Source organism: Drosophila tropicalis, unplaced genomic scaffold, assembly GCF_018151085.1.
Source record: "Drosophila tropicalis isolate 14030-0801.00 unplaced genomic scaffold, ASM1815108v1 contig_593, whole genome shotgun sequence".
NCBI classification, from domain to species: Eukaryota; Metazoa; Arthropoda; class Insecta; order Diptera; family Drosophilidae; genus Drosophila; species Drosophila tropicalis.
In genome coordinates, this window is record NW_027173070.1 from 17091302 (window position 1) to 17109422 (window position 18121).

General features: G+C 34.3%; 1 protein-coding gene across 1 annotated transcript; it reads left to right on the forward strand.

Annotated features, from left to right (window-relative positions):
• The first annotated feature begins 1304 nt into the window (after positions 1-1304).
• On the forward strand, positions 1305-16465 carry Tsp42Eg (Tetraspanin 42Eg). Its single transcript, XM_068291022.1, has 5 exons — positions 1305-1624; positions 15190-15354; positions 15421-15597; positions 15666-15839; positions 15911-16465. The coding sequence occupies exons 1-5, from the start codon at positions 1565-1567 to the stop codon at positions 15989-15991; spliced, it is 657 nt and encodes a 218-aa protein (XP_068147123.1). The 5' UTR covers positions 1305-1564; the 3' UTR covers positions 15992-16465.
• Positions 16466-18121: the final 1656 nt, after the last annotated feature.

Sequence of the window (18121 nt, forward strand, 5' to 3'; positions counted from 1 at the left end):
AAATATATTTCTACTATAACTACAATTTGAACTAATCAGTTACTAAAAATACGTTTTGAAACCCTTTCATCTTTATGTATTACTTAAATTTCCATAATACTGCCATATCGAATCCAAAATTATTACCGTGTATAACAAGCAACTACTTGACATTATACCTACATATATGCTTTCATATTTATGGGGTTTTCTTATCTTTAAGGTGACGAGCGTGTAATTTCAAACTATAAATATTCATTAAAAAAAGTTACTACATACGTATAAACAAATTCTAAAAAAAAAACACGACAAATATTTGGCCGTGGTCCACATATTTGTATAGCAACCAAATATATTTCTCAGCTACTATATATACAAACAAATATATAAATACATATTAAGCATGACTAAAAATGATCTGGAATGTACCCCAAGTTGGCTAAAAAAGAAATATTATCTTGTTGAAACTTTTACACCCTTTTAAAGATATGAATAACATTCGATCACTCATCGAACACTCAACAAATCGTTTGGTCTATTTCAATTTTCAATGGGCATAAGCAAATGGTAAGTGTTTTAGAAAATCTATAGAAAGTATTAAAAAAATTCATAAAAATTGGCAATTAGCAGTGAGTTTAAGAGTCGACTTTGTGGTTACCCTGTTTTGGTAAGGGAATTGTGGGGAAATTAATTCCAATAACTTATTGGCGCCAACATGTCATGTCAATATTTAATTTAGATCAAGGACTGGGATAAAGTTTTTGATGCTATTAAGCCAAGGGTGGCAATCTCTGCCCGCTCTTTAGTATTCTGTTAACAAGGTCAGTTGCTTTCATCTTACTCATCCATGACCTTGAAGCATCATCTCCTTGTTACGTAACATATTAGACATGAACGCAAGAATGTTATCCCTCCCCTCAAGAGTGACATCATAGCCAAGGATTGGGACTAAGATGAGTTTGTGTTCATTTACGAAGAGTCTAATTGTTTTATTAAAGAGAAGTCCTTAATAAATTTTGCAATTAAATTTTCATCCATTTCATAATTTAACCTAAATAGATATACGCTTTAGACCCAAAATACATATGAAAAGTGAACCCCCTTTTGAATACTACGCTCATGTCCGAATCGCCGACAAGTTTTCCACGCGTTTCGCTACTCTCGCTCACCCAGCCACATCGGTCTATGTTTCACTTTTCATTCGTTCCGCTCGCCAAAAACAAAATAGTTGCTGTTGTTGTTGATTCTTACTTTTGCTATCAACAAACGTAGAGCAAAAATAAAACAACAAAAAAACAAAAACCAAAAACAACAAAACGCTTTTCAGTTTTCAGTTAACATTCGTGCCGTGAACATGTTGGATGCGGTTTCCCCGAGCGACCGTTAGAAACAAATAATTTTTATAAATTTCTATTTGGAATTTGTCAATAAGCAAGTGCAAGTGTTTATTTACTTTTGTTGCCAAGCAAGTGCAAACAAAAAATAAAAAAAAATATATATATAGATACATCTATGTGCATTAAACCGATTCAGATCTGAATTTATATTATATCATAGACAAGTGCAATAAAGTAAGACAAACAAAATGTCTTGCTCCACAAGTTGTTTGAAGGTGTTATCTATAATATGGGATATTATATATGCGGTAAGTGTAGCTAGGACGATTATACCTATTGAGGATGGAAACCATTTCCTAGAAAATTGTGTTGTTTGTCTTTTTCTTTATTTAGGAAAAAAGAATTTCTCTTATTTACATAATTTTGCAAATATATTAATATTGGCTTTAATTATTATTAGTTTGAGAGAATCTGTCATTTGTTTTTTGAAAAAAAAGTTCCTTTATTTATAAAATTGTGTGACAGAATATTTTTTTTTACACTTTAACAGACTTTAACGTAATAAATACTGTGCAGTCTAAATCTTCAGGACATTTATAAATAAGGAGGAATTCATATAAGGCAAATCTTAAAAGTTGCTGATCCAATTTCTATAACTTTTTTTTAGTTTGATGAGCTTTAAGGCTTAAATTTTGTTTAAAATTTTGTCTGTTTTTTAAGTGTCACATTGTATAATTTCTTAGAGTTATAATGACACAATATGTAATCAACATATCAAAAAACTTTAAGAAATAAACTGTCGTTGAATTGAAAATCCAAGGCTTCAAGTACACAAATAAGTTGTATTTATCTATTTTCCAAAAATTATGCAAATATTAAGGATATTCCATCAATTTTGACTACATAATTTTTCTTAGTTTTATCGCCTTTTCAAAATCTTTAGGTTGATAAGTTTAACTAGAAAAATTTTGACAATTTTGTCAACCTGTATTTTATATTATTTGTTTATTAGACAATTAACAATTTTTTTTTGTATAAGTTATGACGAGCCAAGCAAAATAGTGAGCGGAAGCAATTGCAGCATAGTCACAGTAGCTGTGTCAGCTATTTAGTCGGTCTCACGGTCGTCCGAAATATGATCCTCCAGCTGAGGCGCATTGACCGCGGCCACCAGCGAGGCACGAGGCGCTGATTCAGCAATTCTTGGTTGGCTGTGGGCTTCTTTGGGTCTTTATAAGATATTATAAGTTTAGTTTCTAAATATATTTCGAGTCGGCAAGTTAGCCGCTAATAAAGAGAACAATAATTAAATATCCAAATTAAATAACTGGCGCCCAACGGCATAAGAAAAATATTTAATATTTAAAATAAATATATTAAAATAAATAATCGAAACTCCGTGGGTGAAAGTCTACGTAAACCAAACACGAATCCACGAAACACAACGCGTGTGAATAACAACAATTCAAAAAATTTTTGTGGAAACATAAAACCATTAGGAGAGCTAAAGGCGAAAAACTACAAATCCAAACATCGAACAACGTCATCACCGCCCGTCACACCGACATCTGACTGACACTTGGGGAATTTGTTATAACTAAAATAAGGAGGAAATATCTTAAATTGCAGTCAATGTATTTCATGTAAGTGAGATTTTTGTTCTTGATTTCCATTTTTTCCCCTTTCCCTTTTTTTTTTAATAAAAAAAGGAATAAATAATAAATAAAAAAATATATTAAAATTTTAGTTATAAAACAAAATTTGCTCTAATAAAGTGTAATAGGAAAAAAATTCCTTATGATAAGTGATTGCAGTGACGAAGAGTTGGTAGAGCTGTGTAAAGGAATAAAATCGAGTGCTGAAAGTGAAGAGAATAAAACAAAAATGAATGCCCAAGAAGTATTTAATTTAATGCAAGAAGCAGTGAAATCTGCTTTAAATGCTCAGTCTCAACAATTTTCAACACATTTAGAAGAAAAAATAGGAGATTTAACCAGACAAGTGAATGAGTTAAAAATGTCCACACCGGAAGTGGAAGTGTTTGAAACAGTAAAAATAGTACCAGGAGTTGAGTGCAAAGAACCACTTGACATAGTGAGATCAGTCCCTGAATTTAGTGGTAGTCAAGCAGAGTATGTTGCATGGCGGTCAGCAGCAACATTTGCTTATGATTTGTTCCGCCCATACAATGGGAGTTCGACACACTACCAGGCAGTGGGAATAATCAGAAACAAAATTAGGGGTACAGCAAGTTCGACTCTTTCCTCTTACAACACCGCGTTAAACTTTGACGCCATAATTTCAAGATTAGACTTTACATATGCAGACAAAACTCCAGCTCGTGTTATAAAACAGAAATTGGGTATACTTAGACAGGGAGAGCTATCTCTTTTGGAGTATTACGACGAAATCGAAAAGACCTTAACTCTCTTGACAAACAAAACGTTAATGACGTACGATACATCGACGGCTTTAACCCTTAATGAACAACATCGCGAGGATGCGTTACATTCTTTTGTTTCGGGACTGGAAAAGTCCCTCAAAGCACATGTCCTACCGGCAAGGCCCAAGACTCTGCCAATTGCACTTGCAATGGCACAAGAGGCTGAAGCCAGTAACGAATACGCAAATTTCGCTGCAACCTTTGCAAAGGTTGCAGACGACAAAAACAAAAATTCGGTTAACAACCAAGAACAATCAAAAAAATCACAGTACCATCAAGATGGTAACTCAAATTCGGGTCATAACAAAAACCCACATTTCACTAAAAAACAGAACTACCATGGCAAAGGGAATCAAAGTGCCAGACAATATAATAGCTCAAAGTCCAAGTTTCAAGGCAGAAATCCAATTCAGCCTGTTGAGCCAATGGATGTTGATCCATCTACATCGCGCTTTAAACAGCCAACTGCATATCAACAAAGAAAGCCTTTCGCAAATTCGACGCAAAGCCGTCAAAATGTGAATCATAATCAAGTTGTGCCAGACGGTGACGAAGATTATGAATCAAAAGCAGAAGATGCTGTAACACATTTCGAGGATGAGCAATCCGACATTGAAGCCTGTAATTTTTAGGCCAGCATCCTTCCTCCCGTACATCATTAAACAATTGCACGGGAGAACAATAAAAATTCTAGTAGACACTGGGGCATCAAAAAATTACATTAAACCATTGTCCGAATTAGAACACATAGTCCCAGTGCAGAGTCCGTTTCAAGTTAAATCTATCCATGGCTCCTCTTCTGTTACCAAAAAATGTAAAATCAGCCTCTTCGGAGAAAAATCTTTTTTCTTCATTTTATCCACTTTAGCTGACTTTGACGCTATTATAGGGTTAGATCTTTTAAGAAAAGTAAACGCCACTATCAATTTTACGAAAAGTAAAATTTTTTTTAATGGGGGCTCTGAGGATATTATGTTGCACAAATGTGCTGACGTAAACTTCATTGAAATAAATGATGAAGATGTTCCTCTTGCTATAAAAGAAAAATTTAAAAAAATGATTAAGCTAAGAGCTTCTTCCTTCGCGGACCCCAAAATAGCTTTACCTTTTAATATAAACACAGTGGCAACCATTCGAACACAGGGAGAACCTGTATTCTCAAGACCATACCCATACCCATTGGGGGTATCTGATTTCGTTAACACGGAAATAAAGCAACTTCTAAAAGATAAAATTATACGACCATCGAAATCGCCATATAATAATCCCATTTGGGTTGTAGATAAAAAAGGCGTTGATGAACTCGGCCATAAAAAGAAAAGAATGGTCATTGATTTTCGAAAACTAAACCAGGTAACTGTGTCGGACAAATATCCGATTCCCTCTATTACGACAATACTGTCGAACATGGGAAAATCACAGTATTTCTCGACTTTGGACCTAAAGTCGGGATTCCACCAGATCGAGCTGGCAGAGGGGGATAGGGAGAAAACCGCCTTCTCTGTCAACAGTGGGAAGTACGAATTTTGTCGACTCCCATTTGGACTAAAAAACGCCCCAAGTATTTTTCAGAGGGCCATTGATGATGTTCTACGAGAACACATCGGTAAGATATGTCACGTCTACGTGGACGATGTCATTATATTTTCCGAAACAAAAGAAGATCATGTTAAACACATTGACATAATTCTTCAGTGTCTTGGTGATGCGGGCATGAGAGTTTCCCAGGAAAAATCGAAGTTTTTCAAAAAAAGCGTCGAATACCTCGGGTTTGTTGTTACTAGGGGAGGTATAAAAACTTCACTAGAAAAGGTTCAGGCTATACAGTCTATTAAACCACCAACATCTTTATACGAGCTAAGGTCATTTTTAGGCCTATCCAGCTATTACAGGTGTTTTATAAAAAACTATGCCGCAATTGCTAGACCACTTACGGAAATTCTTAAAGGAGACAATGGGAAGGTTAGCACCAACCACTCCAGAAAAGTCAAAGTCGAACTTACAGCTACACAGCTGCAAACATTCGATAGACTTAAAAATATCTTAGCCTCTGAAGATGTCATGTTAAGATACCCGGATTACAAAAAGCCATTTGACCTAACTACAGATGCCTCGGGGCACGGCCTGGGAGCAGTATTGTCGCAGGATGGAAGACCCATAACAATGATCTCGAGAACATTGCGGGACAACGAACCTGACCTGGCGACTAATGAAAGGGAACTCTTGGCAATTGTTTGGGCTTTGAAAACACTTCGAAATTACATTTACGGAGTTAGGGACTTAAACATTTATACCGATCATCAACCCCTCACCTTCGCAGTGTCCGATCGAAATACAAACGCAAAAATAAAACGATGGAAATCTATTATAGATGATCACAACGCGAAGCTTATTTATAAGCCAGGGAAAGAAAATAAAGTCGCCGACGCGCTGTCGAGGCAAAATATAAATGCTTTACAGTCTCAAGAATCGGACATCGCTACAATACATAGCGAAGAATCACTGACCTACACCATTGACTCAACGGACAAACCGGTCAATTGCTTTAGGAATCAAATTATCATTGAAGAAGCAGATTTCCCTTCGGTAAGAACATTCTTACTTTTTCAGACAAAAACAAGACATGTTATTCAAGTGTCTGATAGGAGTACATTAATGCAAACGTTGCAAGATGTGGTAAATGCGGATGTAGTCAATGCAATTCACTGCGAACTTCCAGTGCTTGCCTTCATTCAGCATAGTCTCGTAGAAATGTTCCCAACTACAACTTTTAGGTATTCGAAGTACCTAGTCAGCGATATTCCTGACCGAACGGAGCAAAGGGAAATATTAACCACTGAGCATAACAGAGCTCATCGAGCAGCTCAGGAAAATGTTAAGCAAGTACTTCGCGATTATTTTTTTCCAAATATGAACAGGCTAGCAACAGAGATTGCTGCAAATTGCAAAATTTGTTCAGTTGCAAAATATGACAGACACCCTAAGAAACACATATTAGGTGTCACACCCATTCCTTCTTTTGCAGGAGAAATTCTACATGTCGACGTCTTTTCAACAGACAAGAAGCTCTTTCTTACATGTCTTGACAAATTTTCCAAGTTCGCTGTAGTACAGCCCATTGCTTCCCGAGCTATTGTCGACATAAAAGCTCCATTACTCCAGCTAATTAACCTCTTTCCGAAAATTAAAACTATTTATTGTGACAACGAACGGTCACTAAATTCTGAGACAATAAAATCATTGTTGTCAAATAATTTTGATATTCATATTGCAAATGCACCTCCATTGCATAGCACTTCGAATGGGCAGGTGGAGAGATTCCATAGCACCCTGACGGAGATCGCAAGATGCAAAAAACTTAGTTCTCAAACCAACGAGACAATTGATGTTATACTGATGGCAACAATAGAATATAACAGAACCATCCATTCGGTGACAAACAAGCAACCGATAGAAATAGTCCATACATCAACCGCAGAAATGGAGGCGACTATTCGAAAAAAACTCGAAAAGACGCAGATCAAACAATTGGAACAGGGGAATAAAAAAAGGGCTGAAAAAAGATATCGAGTAGGAGACAAGGTATGGGTGAAATCTAACAAACGATTAGGTAACAAACTGACCCCACTCTATACAGAGGGTACGGTTGAGGCAGACCTGGGAACGTCTGTTCTCATAAAAGGGAGGGTGGTCCATAAGGACAACCTTCGATAAAATATTTTTCATTATTTTCTAATTTTTAATATTTCATTTAGGATTAAACTTTTGTTGCCGATACTAACGGCTTTATTGGTGGCTTCGGTGAAATTGACGGATTACTCGATGTCCAATTACATACCTGTAATGGACGGAGATGTAACTATCTGGGATGACTACGCGTACCTTGGACATACAACAAACGTGACGTCATACCAAACCTACGCCGAAGAAACGAGAGTGTTGGTGGAGTCGTTCAAACAAGAACATGTGAGGAAAGTAATACTAGCAGATATCGATAGAATTAGTACACTAATAGGGACATTAAGAGTTCATCATAGGTATGCTAGGAGCCTAAACATATTAGGCACTGCTCTTAAAGTAGTTGCAGGTACACCCGATTTTGATGATTGGGAACAAGTAAAATTTAGACAAAATCAGTTAAGCGAACAAGGAAATAGACAGATTGAAATAAATAGCAAACTCCAAGATAGATTAAATAAGCTCACTAACTCTTTAAACGAAATAAGCAAAATTGATGAATTAAATATTGAACACTTATTTGAAACTGTCCTGGCAAAAAATAGAATGGTAATTTCAGACCTTCAAAATTTGATATTAACTATTACACTTGCTAAAGCAAATTTAATCAGCCCCGTAATTCTTAATGACCTTGATATTGAGGAAATCAAAAACAAACATCTCACTAACATTAGTGTAACTGATATCCTAGAGGTGGCTAGCATTAAGGCTTTCCAAAATAACGAAATCCTACACTTTCTAATTAAATATCCTAATCCAAAATTAGCATGTAAGAAAATTAATGTTTATCCCGTTCAAAGAAAAATATAGTTTTAGATTTTGAAAAGGGTAGCATAGTTGCGGACTGTGGTACAGAGTCGTATGCGGTTACTGGGTGTGATGTGGCGGTGAGCACAACATTCTGCAGAAGATCACCAACACCAAATTGCGCGCAGAACCTCATATCTGGGACACCGGCGAGATGCGGCACTCGTTCCAGTCATCTGGATCCACTGACAGTGGTAGATGATGGAATAATAATCATCAATGATGTCACCGCAACCATCACCAACAGGGTCAATCAAACACAAGTGGTTGCTGGCACATACCTAGCAACATTCGATGATGAGGTAACCATTAACGGCACCCTGTTCATTAACAACTATGGGGCATTGAAGAAGAAACCAATGGTTGCAGCTATCTCCCAAATCAACATAACAAGCCATCGGGAGAAACTAAGTCTGCCACTTCTACATGAGCTAAGCTTGACCAACCTACAAAACATAGGTCAACTTCGCTCCAACCTGGTATCTGGTTCCATCATCAGTAGTGGTGCTACTTTGGCCATAAGTGCGGTGGCAATCTTCATCATCTACGAGGTTCGTCGCCGTTGGAAATTAAAACATCAAGCCCAGCTGATTACAGACCTTAAGACCGCTTTGAAGAAGTCCGAGGACGTCCATCACTTAGCTGAGGGAGGAGTTATGACGAGCCAAGCAAAATAGTGAGCGGAAGCAATTGCAGCATAGTCACAGTAGCTGTGTCAGCTATTTAGTCGGTCTCACGGTCGTCCGAAATATGATCCTCCAGCTGAGGCGCATTGACCGCGGCCACCAGCGAGGCACGAGGCGCTGATTCAGCAATTCTTGGTTGGCTGTGGGCTTCTTTGGGTCTTTATAAGATATTATAAGTTTAGTTTCTAAATATATTTCGAGTCGGCAAGTTAGCCGCTAATAAAGAGAACAATAATTAAATATCCAAATTAAATAACTTATAGTATAAGTGCCTGAAATTTTTAATTTGTTTATAATTTGGAAGAATGCCATTCAATATTATGAGAATTATATTAAAAAGAGACTTTGAAAAAAGGTTTATTTGAGTTAAAGAATTTGAAAAATTTACCTATTGCTAATTGCTATTTGTTTTGTGCTTTAATCAATGCTTAGTTGGCATGGGTAAAAGTAAACCATAGAAGTGTAGTTATATATATTTTATTATTTTCTCCATCGAATTTACTTTGCCAAATTAATAAAACGCTTACTAATGTAAATTGTATCTATTCAAGCCCAAAAACAAGCAAAAATAATTAGAAATTGATCTTTAAATATTTAAGTGAAAAAAATTAAGAAGAATATTTTGGGGATGTGCTTAAAATTTCAGGCAAGAATTTCTTGACTTGCTAACAAGATGTAAAAACCCACCCAAACAAATCCAAATAATTTTGTAAAGTATATTATTAATCCCTCTGATCCCGTTAAATTTTTCTTTTACTTAAGGTTTTAATCTGTCTCAAACTAAAGAATGAACAAATTGGTAATTTCCTAATCGGATAATTCGAACTTCAGTGAACTCTATAAGATATAAGTATATATATTAACTTATTCTTATTTAACTTTTTGGTATGATAGCTCATTTTAGTTTATTTGTAATGTTGATCAAATCTTAGCGGAGAACATCACATTATTTAAACGAAATGGGAAACATTCACGCTATATTTACATTGAGATGTTGTAATCTTTCCAAGTTAATCAATGATTTAGTTAATTTTTTTGTTATAAACCAAATCATTCAAAGTGTTTGCTTTTAAGTTTTTGAAAACTGTATAAATGAAAATATCGCTGTATTGTTTACATAAAATATAATACACCTTGACCTCCTCACATCATTCATTCACTCTTCCCACTACTAGAACCTACATAAATAAATGAGTTTAGTATTTATTGTAATTGAGGGGCTAGACAGTTTTTGGATACATTTTCAATTTGATTGTATAATTAGGCTTTAAATTACATTTGAAGGTTGTGCGTATGTATTTATTTTGGAAAAATAATACCAGACTCATGGCATTTTAATGCAAATTATTTCATTCTTTGTATGTATAGATCGCTTGAAAAACTTTCTAAAAGGTTGTCCTTGCTTGATGTTTGAGTGGATATATTTAGCTTAACTGAAATGATTTAATAAGATTTTTTTCTTTGCTTTTTGTTTATTTGCTTATTTGTTTTAGTAGCTTTTTGCTGGCAAAACTTGGTCACCCACGCCAAGACAAACAACAGCAACTACAAAAATTTGCCCATGAAAAAGGCAGCCAGAGGCATGTAAACAGACAAACATATAAAAATATAGAAAGATTATTTGATATATGTACATATGTATATATTTTCTTTGTTGATGTCATTTCTTAGACATTTTGGCGAAAATCTGGAAATACACTCGATATACACACTCACGCACAGCGCGTCATATATCTGGGTTGACGTCCACATGGCGTATGCGCAATTTTTCCGCATTTTTGGTTCCAAGCGAATAAACTTAACAACAGTTTTTAATTACTTATTTGCTTACTTCATTTTAAGGTAGGGCACCCTCTCCCCAACCTCTCCTCCCTCTCTAGTAGGCTACCTTTTTTTTGTTGCCTTTGTTGATTGTTTTTTTTGAAACCCACATAAATCTGTAAACTCAATGGTAATTGGGTTGTTATTCTAGTTTTGTCGTGGACCATAGACTTAGAGGTGTCTGTGCTCAATCGCTTGTCAGTTAGTCCATTCTCTACTCACTTATCTTATCAGCTGTAGTCAAATTAGCTACTACATAAACCACAATGGCCTTGTCATCGTTTGTATTTACTTAATTATTTTACTGTCGACAGAGAAAAATTAGAACAAATAAATTTGCACTGTTTCCAAGTCAGTTCTGACTCTACTCTAGGAGGAAATGGGTCTATTTTTATATTATTGCATTTGCATGTCCATAAAGTATACTTATATTCTTGATCACCATATATAGTCGATACTGATCGAATCATGTCTAAGTGTATGTCTGACCATCTTTTGTGTCATGTTCAGTGACTAAGTTAGGTCTACCAAATTTGGCAAGTGTATAATGAGTGGGCGTATCAAGTTTGTTTTCATAATTAGACAAATATGAATAACCGGCAAAAATTCAAAGACATATTTGTGTATGTTCCATATCTATCACTTCATCGTTATTAAAATTCAATATATAAAACAAAAAAAAGAAAGAATATATTTTCATATACTTGTTTGACGTGAATTTGACTTGCTGCAGGGTATCTCTCAGTCGGCATTTCAACTTACTGTAAATACTATCCAGAACCTAATGCTTACTCATGTGACATTCAAGTTTTTGTTAGGGTAGTTGACAATTGCTTACGATAAGTACCGGCACTTAAGTATGTTGTTAAGTAACAGGCAATAACTCAATAAAACAAAGAGACAAAGTCTAGCGAAATACGTTAAAACTGGGGTGAAAAATGGGCCACGAGCAGAAATATTAAGTAATTTGGACATTTGACTGCATTTTTTAATGCTTTTTCTTTGCTTTTTAATGAAAATAAAGTTAGATATAAAAATTTCACAAAGATGAAAGATATGAAGTTGTTGCTTAGAGCAAAATTATATAAAATGAGTTGTAGTTTTTGGCAAATTTCAAGAAATATAAATTAAATTTTAAAGTTAAATCAGTTAATAAGCCTTTCTCGTTCTCGATAATACAAATTTTTTAGAGTGGAAATTGAGATTTGTTCTGGCTATAAACAATGAACCAAATTACTTGGTTTCCAATTGCTTCTATCCGTAACGTATCCAAAGTATTTACCCATTTTCTTAGAATTTTATTCGAAATCAGATATATGTATGTATCTATATTGGCAACCGAAGAGAATGAAATATTTATCAATTATGAAGCACACCTGCTCCATTTATGTATATTCTAGCTTAGATCGTTTCGGTTATTTTAAAAACTTAAATTTGTGTCCAACTATTGAAAATAAAACTTTGCTTTATTAAATAAAGCTGGCCAATCAAAGGAAAATGTGCACAAGGTCATTACGTTGGCTTCTTTCTGTCAGTCTATGCAACTACATTAATCATTTCCATTTGTTTACACTTTGGTTATGGTGTTGATTATGATTTGCTTTTGATGTTGATTATGATTTTCCCAGGCTTCTGGTAACATAAAACATATTTTCTTTTTAACATTTGCAATCGTGTACAAAGTGAATAAACTAAGATATCTTGGCCCTTTAAATGTTGGGAATTGGAAAGGTATCTCAAACCTCCATTAACAACTACAAAGAAGCCTTTTCAAAAATAGCAAAAATGTTATTTAAGCTCATTATTCATTACCTTATGTAATAAAGAATTTTTAACAACTGTCTACTTGAAGTTAAAAATACAAATCTGCAAATGTGCAATCAGGAAGTGCTGCCTAGACGATTCAAGCTGTCTATGCGAACTATGCGATCTGTGCTGTCTTTGTATGGAATGCGCAGAAACTATAGATGTGGTTTGATTTAACGCATTTCGTTAGAAAACATGTAAGTTTTGCTAAATATCGGCTTAAATCTTCAAAAAGAAACAAGAGCTTCACAGAAATATGATACATTGGCTTAGTTTTGAAATCCCTTTAAATTTGACTAAGCCGAAGGTTTTGCCTGGTGATTCGATATGAATGAAATATAAAATAAGGAATTCCTAAGACATTTGTCATGCTGCTCAGATCTTAAGTTGTTCTCTTCGAAATTACAGAGCACGTGTTCTGATTCGTATGATTTATGCGCCCCAACCCTCCTCACTTCATTGCGTATTTTAAGCATTATCTGTTTGGTTTACGGCCCTTTTTTTCTATTTTGTCAGCGCCTACTTATGAGCCTACCATAAAATTTGCGTCTGTTTTTTTTTCTTTTCGTTTATTTTGGAGGCGCCAAGCCTAATAAATAACAATTAAATGGCGTTGCCACTTTGCCAGATGCCGAAACAATTCCAAATACTCTCATGTCTCGTAAACACTTAATCGTCAATTAATTTACTTTTGTCTTATGGGTGAGGAAATACAACATCAACATACAACACCAACAACAGCAACTACATCAACAAGTCTATCAATATTACAAGTATTGTTTAGTTGTTAGATTTTACTGTCTATATTTAGACAGCATTGCGCATTTGCATAAATGTAATTCATTAAAAGTCACAGACACAACCTTAGACATTTGACTTGCCATAAGCTAATGATGATTACTCCCTCTAACCATCACCCGATAAGAGGCTTGACCTCAATTCAATTACATTTTGGCTGCCAAAATTGAAGATTATTAGAGACATTGAAACCAGTTTTGGTTTAGTGATCACTATTTACAGCAAAAATGCCATATGATTAATTGACCAAATCGTCTACACACATTTGTCTGTACACACGTATAAGAGAAAAATCAAAGGAAAATAAATTACTTGAATACGTGATGTTAAGACGTCACCTTTACCTTATTCAATGAACACTTCCACATGGGTGTAGTAAAAAGATAAGTTGTAACCGGAAATCTTTATCAATTCAAAATTCAAACAAATCTATATGATTAAACATTCAATTGGTATATGATCTAACCTTTTAGGTTTGGTTTACCTTTTATGCAAATGCTTTTTAATTATTAACTCATTAAATTTCAATTAATCGAAAGACTTTTCTTATTTGGGTAGTGCATATCAAATAAGAATTTTAATTTTTTACTAAATACTTTTAGAGATTTCAAATATTGTTTATTAATTGGCAGTCGATAGTTTTTATTTATCGGCAGACATTAAATGTTTATTCCTATATTTTTCCTTTTGATAAGGCAATGTGATTTCAAGAAATTTTAGAAATATATATATATTTCTTATTTCGTATTCAGAACTTTTAATGTAACTCCTTAAAGCCATATTTTTTATGTTTATATTGTATATGACGACTTTATATATGGCAAAAATGGAATTCTGCCTTTGCTTGGTTTGGGGTATGATTAGACAATTCCTTTTCCTTTACTGCTTGTGAATTTCCCACAGTATTAAAATCAAACAAATCAACCAATGTTCCCTAAATTGAGGGCTTTTTTGTTCAATCTTATGTATATATTAACTTGTATTTTGTAGTTAGATATTAGCCTATTAAGATCGACTGTTAAACCCAGAAATGATTGTCTCATTCATGCAAATAACTTTAAGATTTAAAAAAGTCGTGACATTTTTTGAATATTTTTCAAAACTCTATAACAGTAAGCATTGAAACTTCTCCCCCTTCACCTGTCCGCCGGCCATGTGACTATTTCAAGTGACAATTGTATAAACTTGTTGTTTTGAGTCAACAAGTTGTTGAATGGAAAAATAAATGTTAATGTAAATGTGAATATGATTATTACGCAGTTTATAATTTATTTTAGGTGAATGTGTCTTTTTGTTGTTTGATTTTTAGTTTCTATTTTGGACGTGAGCCAAAAAGCAAATTTAAATGAAAACTGTTTGCATTTAACGAAAGTGTGCCAAAAGTGGCGGTATTTCGTGATACTGTGAGTCATTGTTAAATTTAAAATGCAAAATTTAAATGCAATTGCCACTGAGCAAACGAGAGTGAAATAGAAAGGAAAATTTATCAACCATGGGGCAACGGGGCGTATGCTTTACTTTAAGAGAGAGAGAGAGAGAGAGAATGTGATAGAGAGAAAGAGAGTGGAGAAGGAATAAATGCCAATTAGATTAGATCAGAGAATGCCATATAATCCCAACTATATGTGTGTGTTTGGAGAACGTTGCGTATGAGTAATATGCGCCATGCCTTCTGAATATTAAGTAGCCAGATATAAAATATAACCTTGAAAAGTAAAATGATGCCGATTTTAATCGACTAAGACTATAAATTAACTTCTCTAACATTTTACAGCTCCTTGGTCTGGTGCTGGTTGCCCTTGGTGTGCACATCATTTTCAAATTCGAACATTTCCACACCGCCGCCTTCGTTATTATAGCCATCGGTGTGATTGTGATCTTGGCCGCACAATTTGGCACTTTGGCTGCCTGGCGTGAGAGCAGTAATATGAATAAAACGGTAAGTCGATATCATACCTAAAAACTTTCATCGAGACGGAGTTCATTTTGTGTCTTTTACTTACAGTTTGTGGTCATTTTGCTAATTTTGGTTGTCTTGCAAGTTTTATCAGTCGGCTTCTTCTGGGTATTCCAAAATTCTTTGCTCATCAATGTGGACAAGACATTCGATCAATTATGGCATGATCAGCCAGTGCCCATCAAGCCCGGCAATCAAAGTCAAATTGCCAGCATAGAGCGTTGGGTAAGTCCATCTAAAGATGCAAATATCATTTTACCAATGTTAACTTCAATTCCCTTTTCATTTTCCAGTTGGATTGCTGTGGCAATGTGGGCTCCACTGACTATATTTTGCCCCCGAATTCATGCTATAATAGTGAAACAGATAAATTGAATATTGAGGGTTGTCGGCAAAAGTTTTTGGATTTTATAGCCGATCGTTGGACATGGTTTAATTATTTTTCTTTGATCGTAATTGGTGTAGAGGTGGGATATAAACCGTTTATATGTTATTTTTTAATATTCTAATAATTGTCGTTTTTTTTTATTTTTTCTAGTTAATTTGTGCTCTGTTGGCGTATGTCTTGGCTAATAGCATCGTAAATCGCTGGCGACGCTCGAAATATTTTCCCAAATAATAATTTTCTTAAAAACTAAGTCACATACCTACATACTCAAGGCCAAAGAATTCTCAAAATAAAAAGAAAAACAAACAAAAGCAATAGAATTTCCACACATTTAACTAGTCGCTACCTCATCATTCATTATTTTCATAAAAAAAAAACAATTTGTATGTAGAAAGTGTGCCAAAAAAACAAAAAAAAAAAGAAGATGGGAAATGTGTTCAAGCCACAATTGATGTCTACTTACCTACTTAATAAAGCTATTTATATATTTTAAAAACTCATTTGTATTTGTTGAACTTGCGGCAGGCCGAAGTTAATCATAATCAGGTAGACGTAGTTTTCCATAATGAAATTAAAAGAAAATGTAAATTCCGAAAACAGAATCTAACTGCCGGTTTATGATACATAACTCTTTTGTAAGATCTTCTTAAGAACAAATATTTTGTCAAGTTTGAAGAAATAAAATTATAATTAAATGCCTGTCTACGTTGTGGCTTGGTATTCTGGGCTAATATACAGATCTAACCATAATAAGGCGAACTTGCAGTAACTAAAATGTAGTCCAAAAATAAAACACAGCGGGAAAGTTTTATGTTAAGAAACAGGGGATAACTACAGTAAATACCGCTTATAACGTTTGACAGTTTCTTAGCGATAAATTAGAACGTGACAAATAGGGAAAATACTTACTAATATCAGCTTTAAAGGTTTACACGGAGAATAATAAACAGTAGCTGAAGCATCAAGTGGTTTGAAAAATTGTTTACAGGACTCAAAATTTTAGAAATAGTTTCAAAAGCAGATCAAAAGAGTTTGTTAGAAAAGAAACAAAAGGATTTTGTGGCCTTATTGTAAGTCTCTTGGGTTTAATCTAAAACCGTCATAGCTATGGAATAAGACCGTACTTAGTTTAAGGTACATTCATATACATATTAAATGGATTTTCAAAATGCTGTGAGCAAAAACTTGTTTAAAATGAAGGCTTTAACTTATATTTCCATAAGTTTTCGACATTGGCTGCAAACTTGAAGTAAAATCCATTACTTCGGTCTTCCACCTCAATAAATAAACTCTTAGACTTACAACAATGGGAAAAATATCAATGTTTATAAAGCAAAACAAAAAGAACTACTCATAACTTACATTATGAAAGCAGTTTGGCTTCAAACTAATTAAAAACAATCAAAAATTGTCCCTAGATAACGTCCTAACAACTAATTTCTTCAAGAGCTTAGTGATTATATGAAAAAAGTCATAGTAAATGCAGTTTTAATAGTAAAATCAAAGGAAGGTCTGTTCTTTTTGTCAAAACATTGTGTTTACTTAACATTATACTGGGATATCGTTACCTCAGGGAAACCCCAAATGTCCTCTATCCCTTCAATAGACCTGTATTTAGTAACTAAAATGTAAACTAAATTGTGTCAAATGCACCTACAAATAAGCATTTGGGTGTAATGTATAAAAATAAGCTCTTAATGTTAGACATGATTATAGTTAGAAATTAGTCATTCAGCTTTAGCTATTGTGCTCTTGGGTATAATAATTTCGCACACAAATGACAAAAGCTACTGAATAAACTTTTCCTAGTTAAAAGTTTTCAATTATTTTGAATGTTTAGCGAACGTTTTGATGATATCTCGTTATTGGTAGCTCGAAATGTGAACTTGTAAACGTTTTACTAGTTCTCATTTTTAACGATTTTGTGCTCTTAGCCTTACTAATATAATACTTAGAGAAGTAGGTTTTATCTAATTCCGAGAGGTGTTAGAGAGGAGAGTTTGGATTGAAAGAGAGTGCCAACTATAACCATATAACCAAACAACTCAGTCAATGGCAAAAGAATCAATAATATATGTACTTTATGGGATTGTTATGCTTTAGAAGAGTGAAGAAAAAGATACAAGGTAACCCAAAGATATCTTATCTTATTATTCCGATCTATCCAGAACTCACCTTTGACTGAAATTTATGAGATTGAAAGGCAATTCCCATGTTAAACAAGATCAAAAAAGAAAGATATCATTATTTTTTTCTTTGTGTTGACATCATTTTTGAATGCCCCTCGGTGACGACTGCCCGCAGTTTCCGCAATTGCCCTGCTCTCTATCTCCCCCCTTCTTTCTGCCATCTCAAAATGAG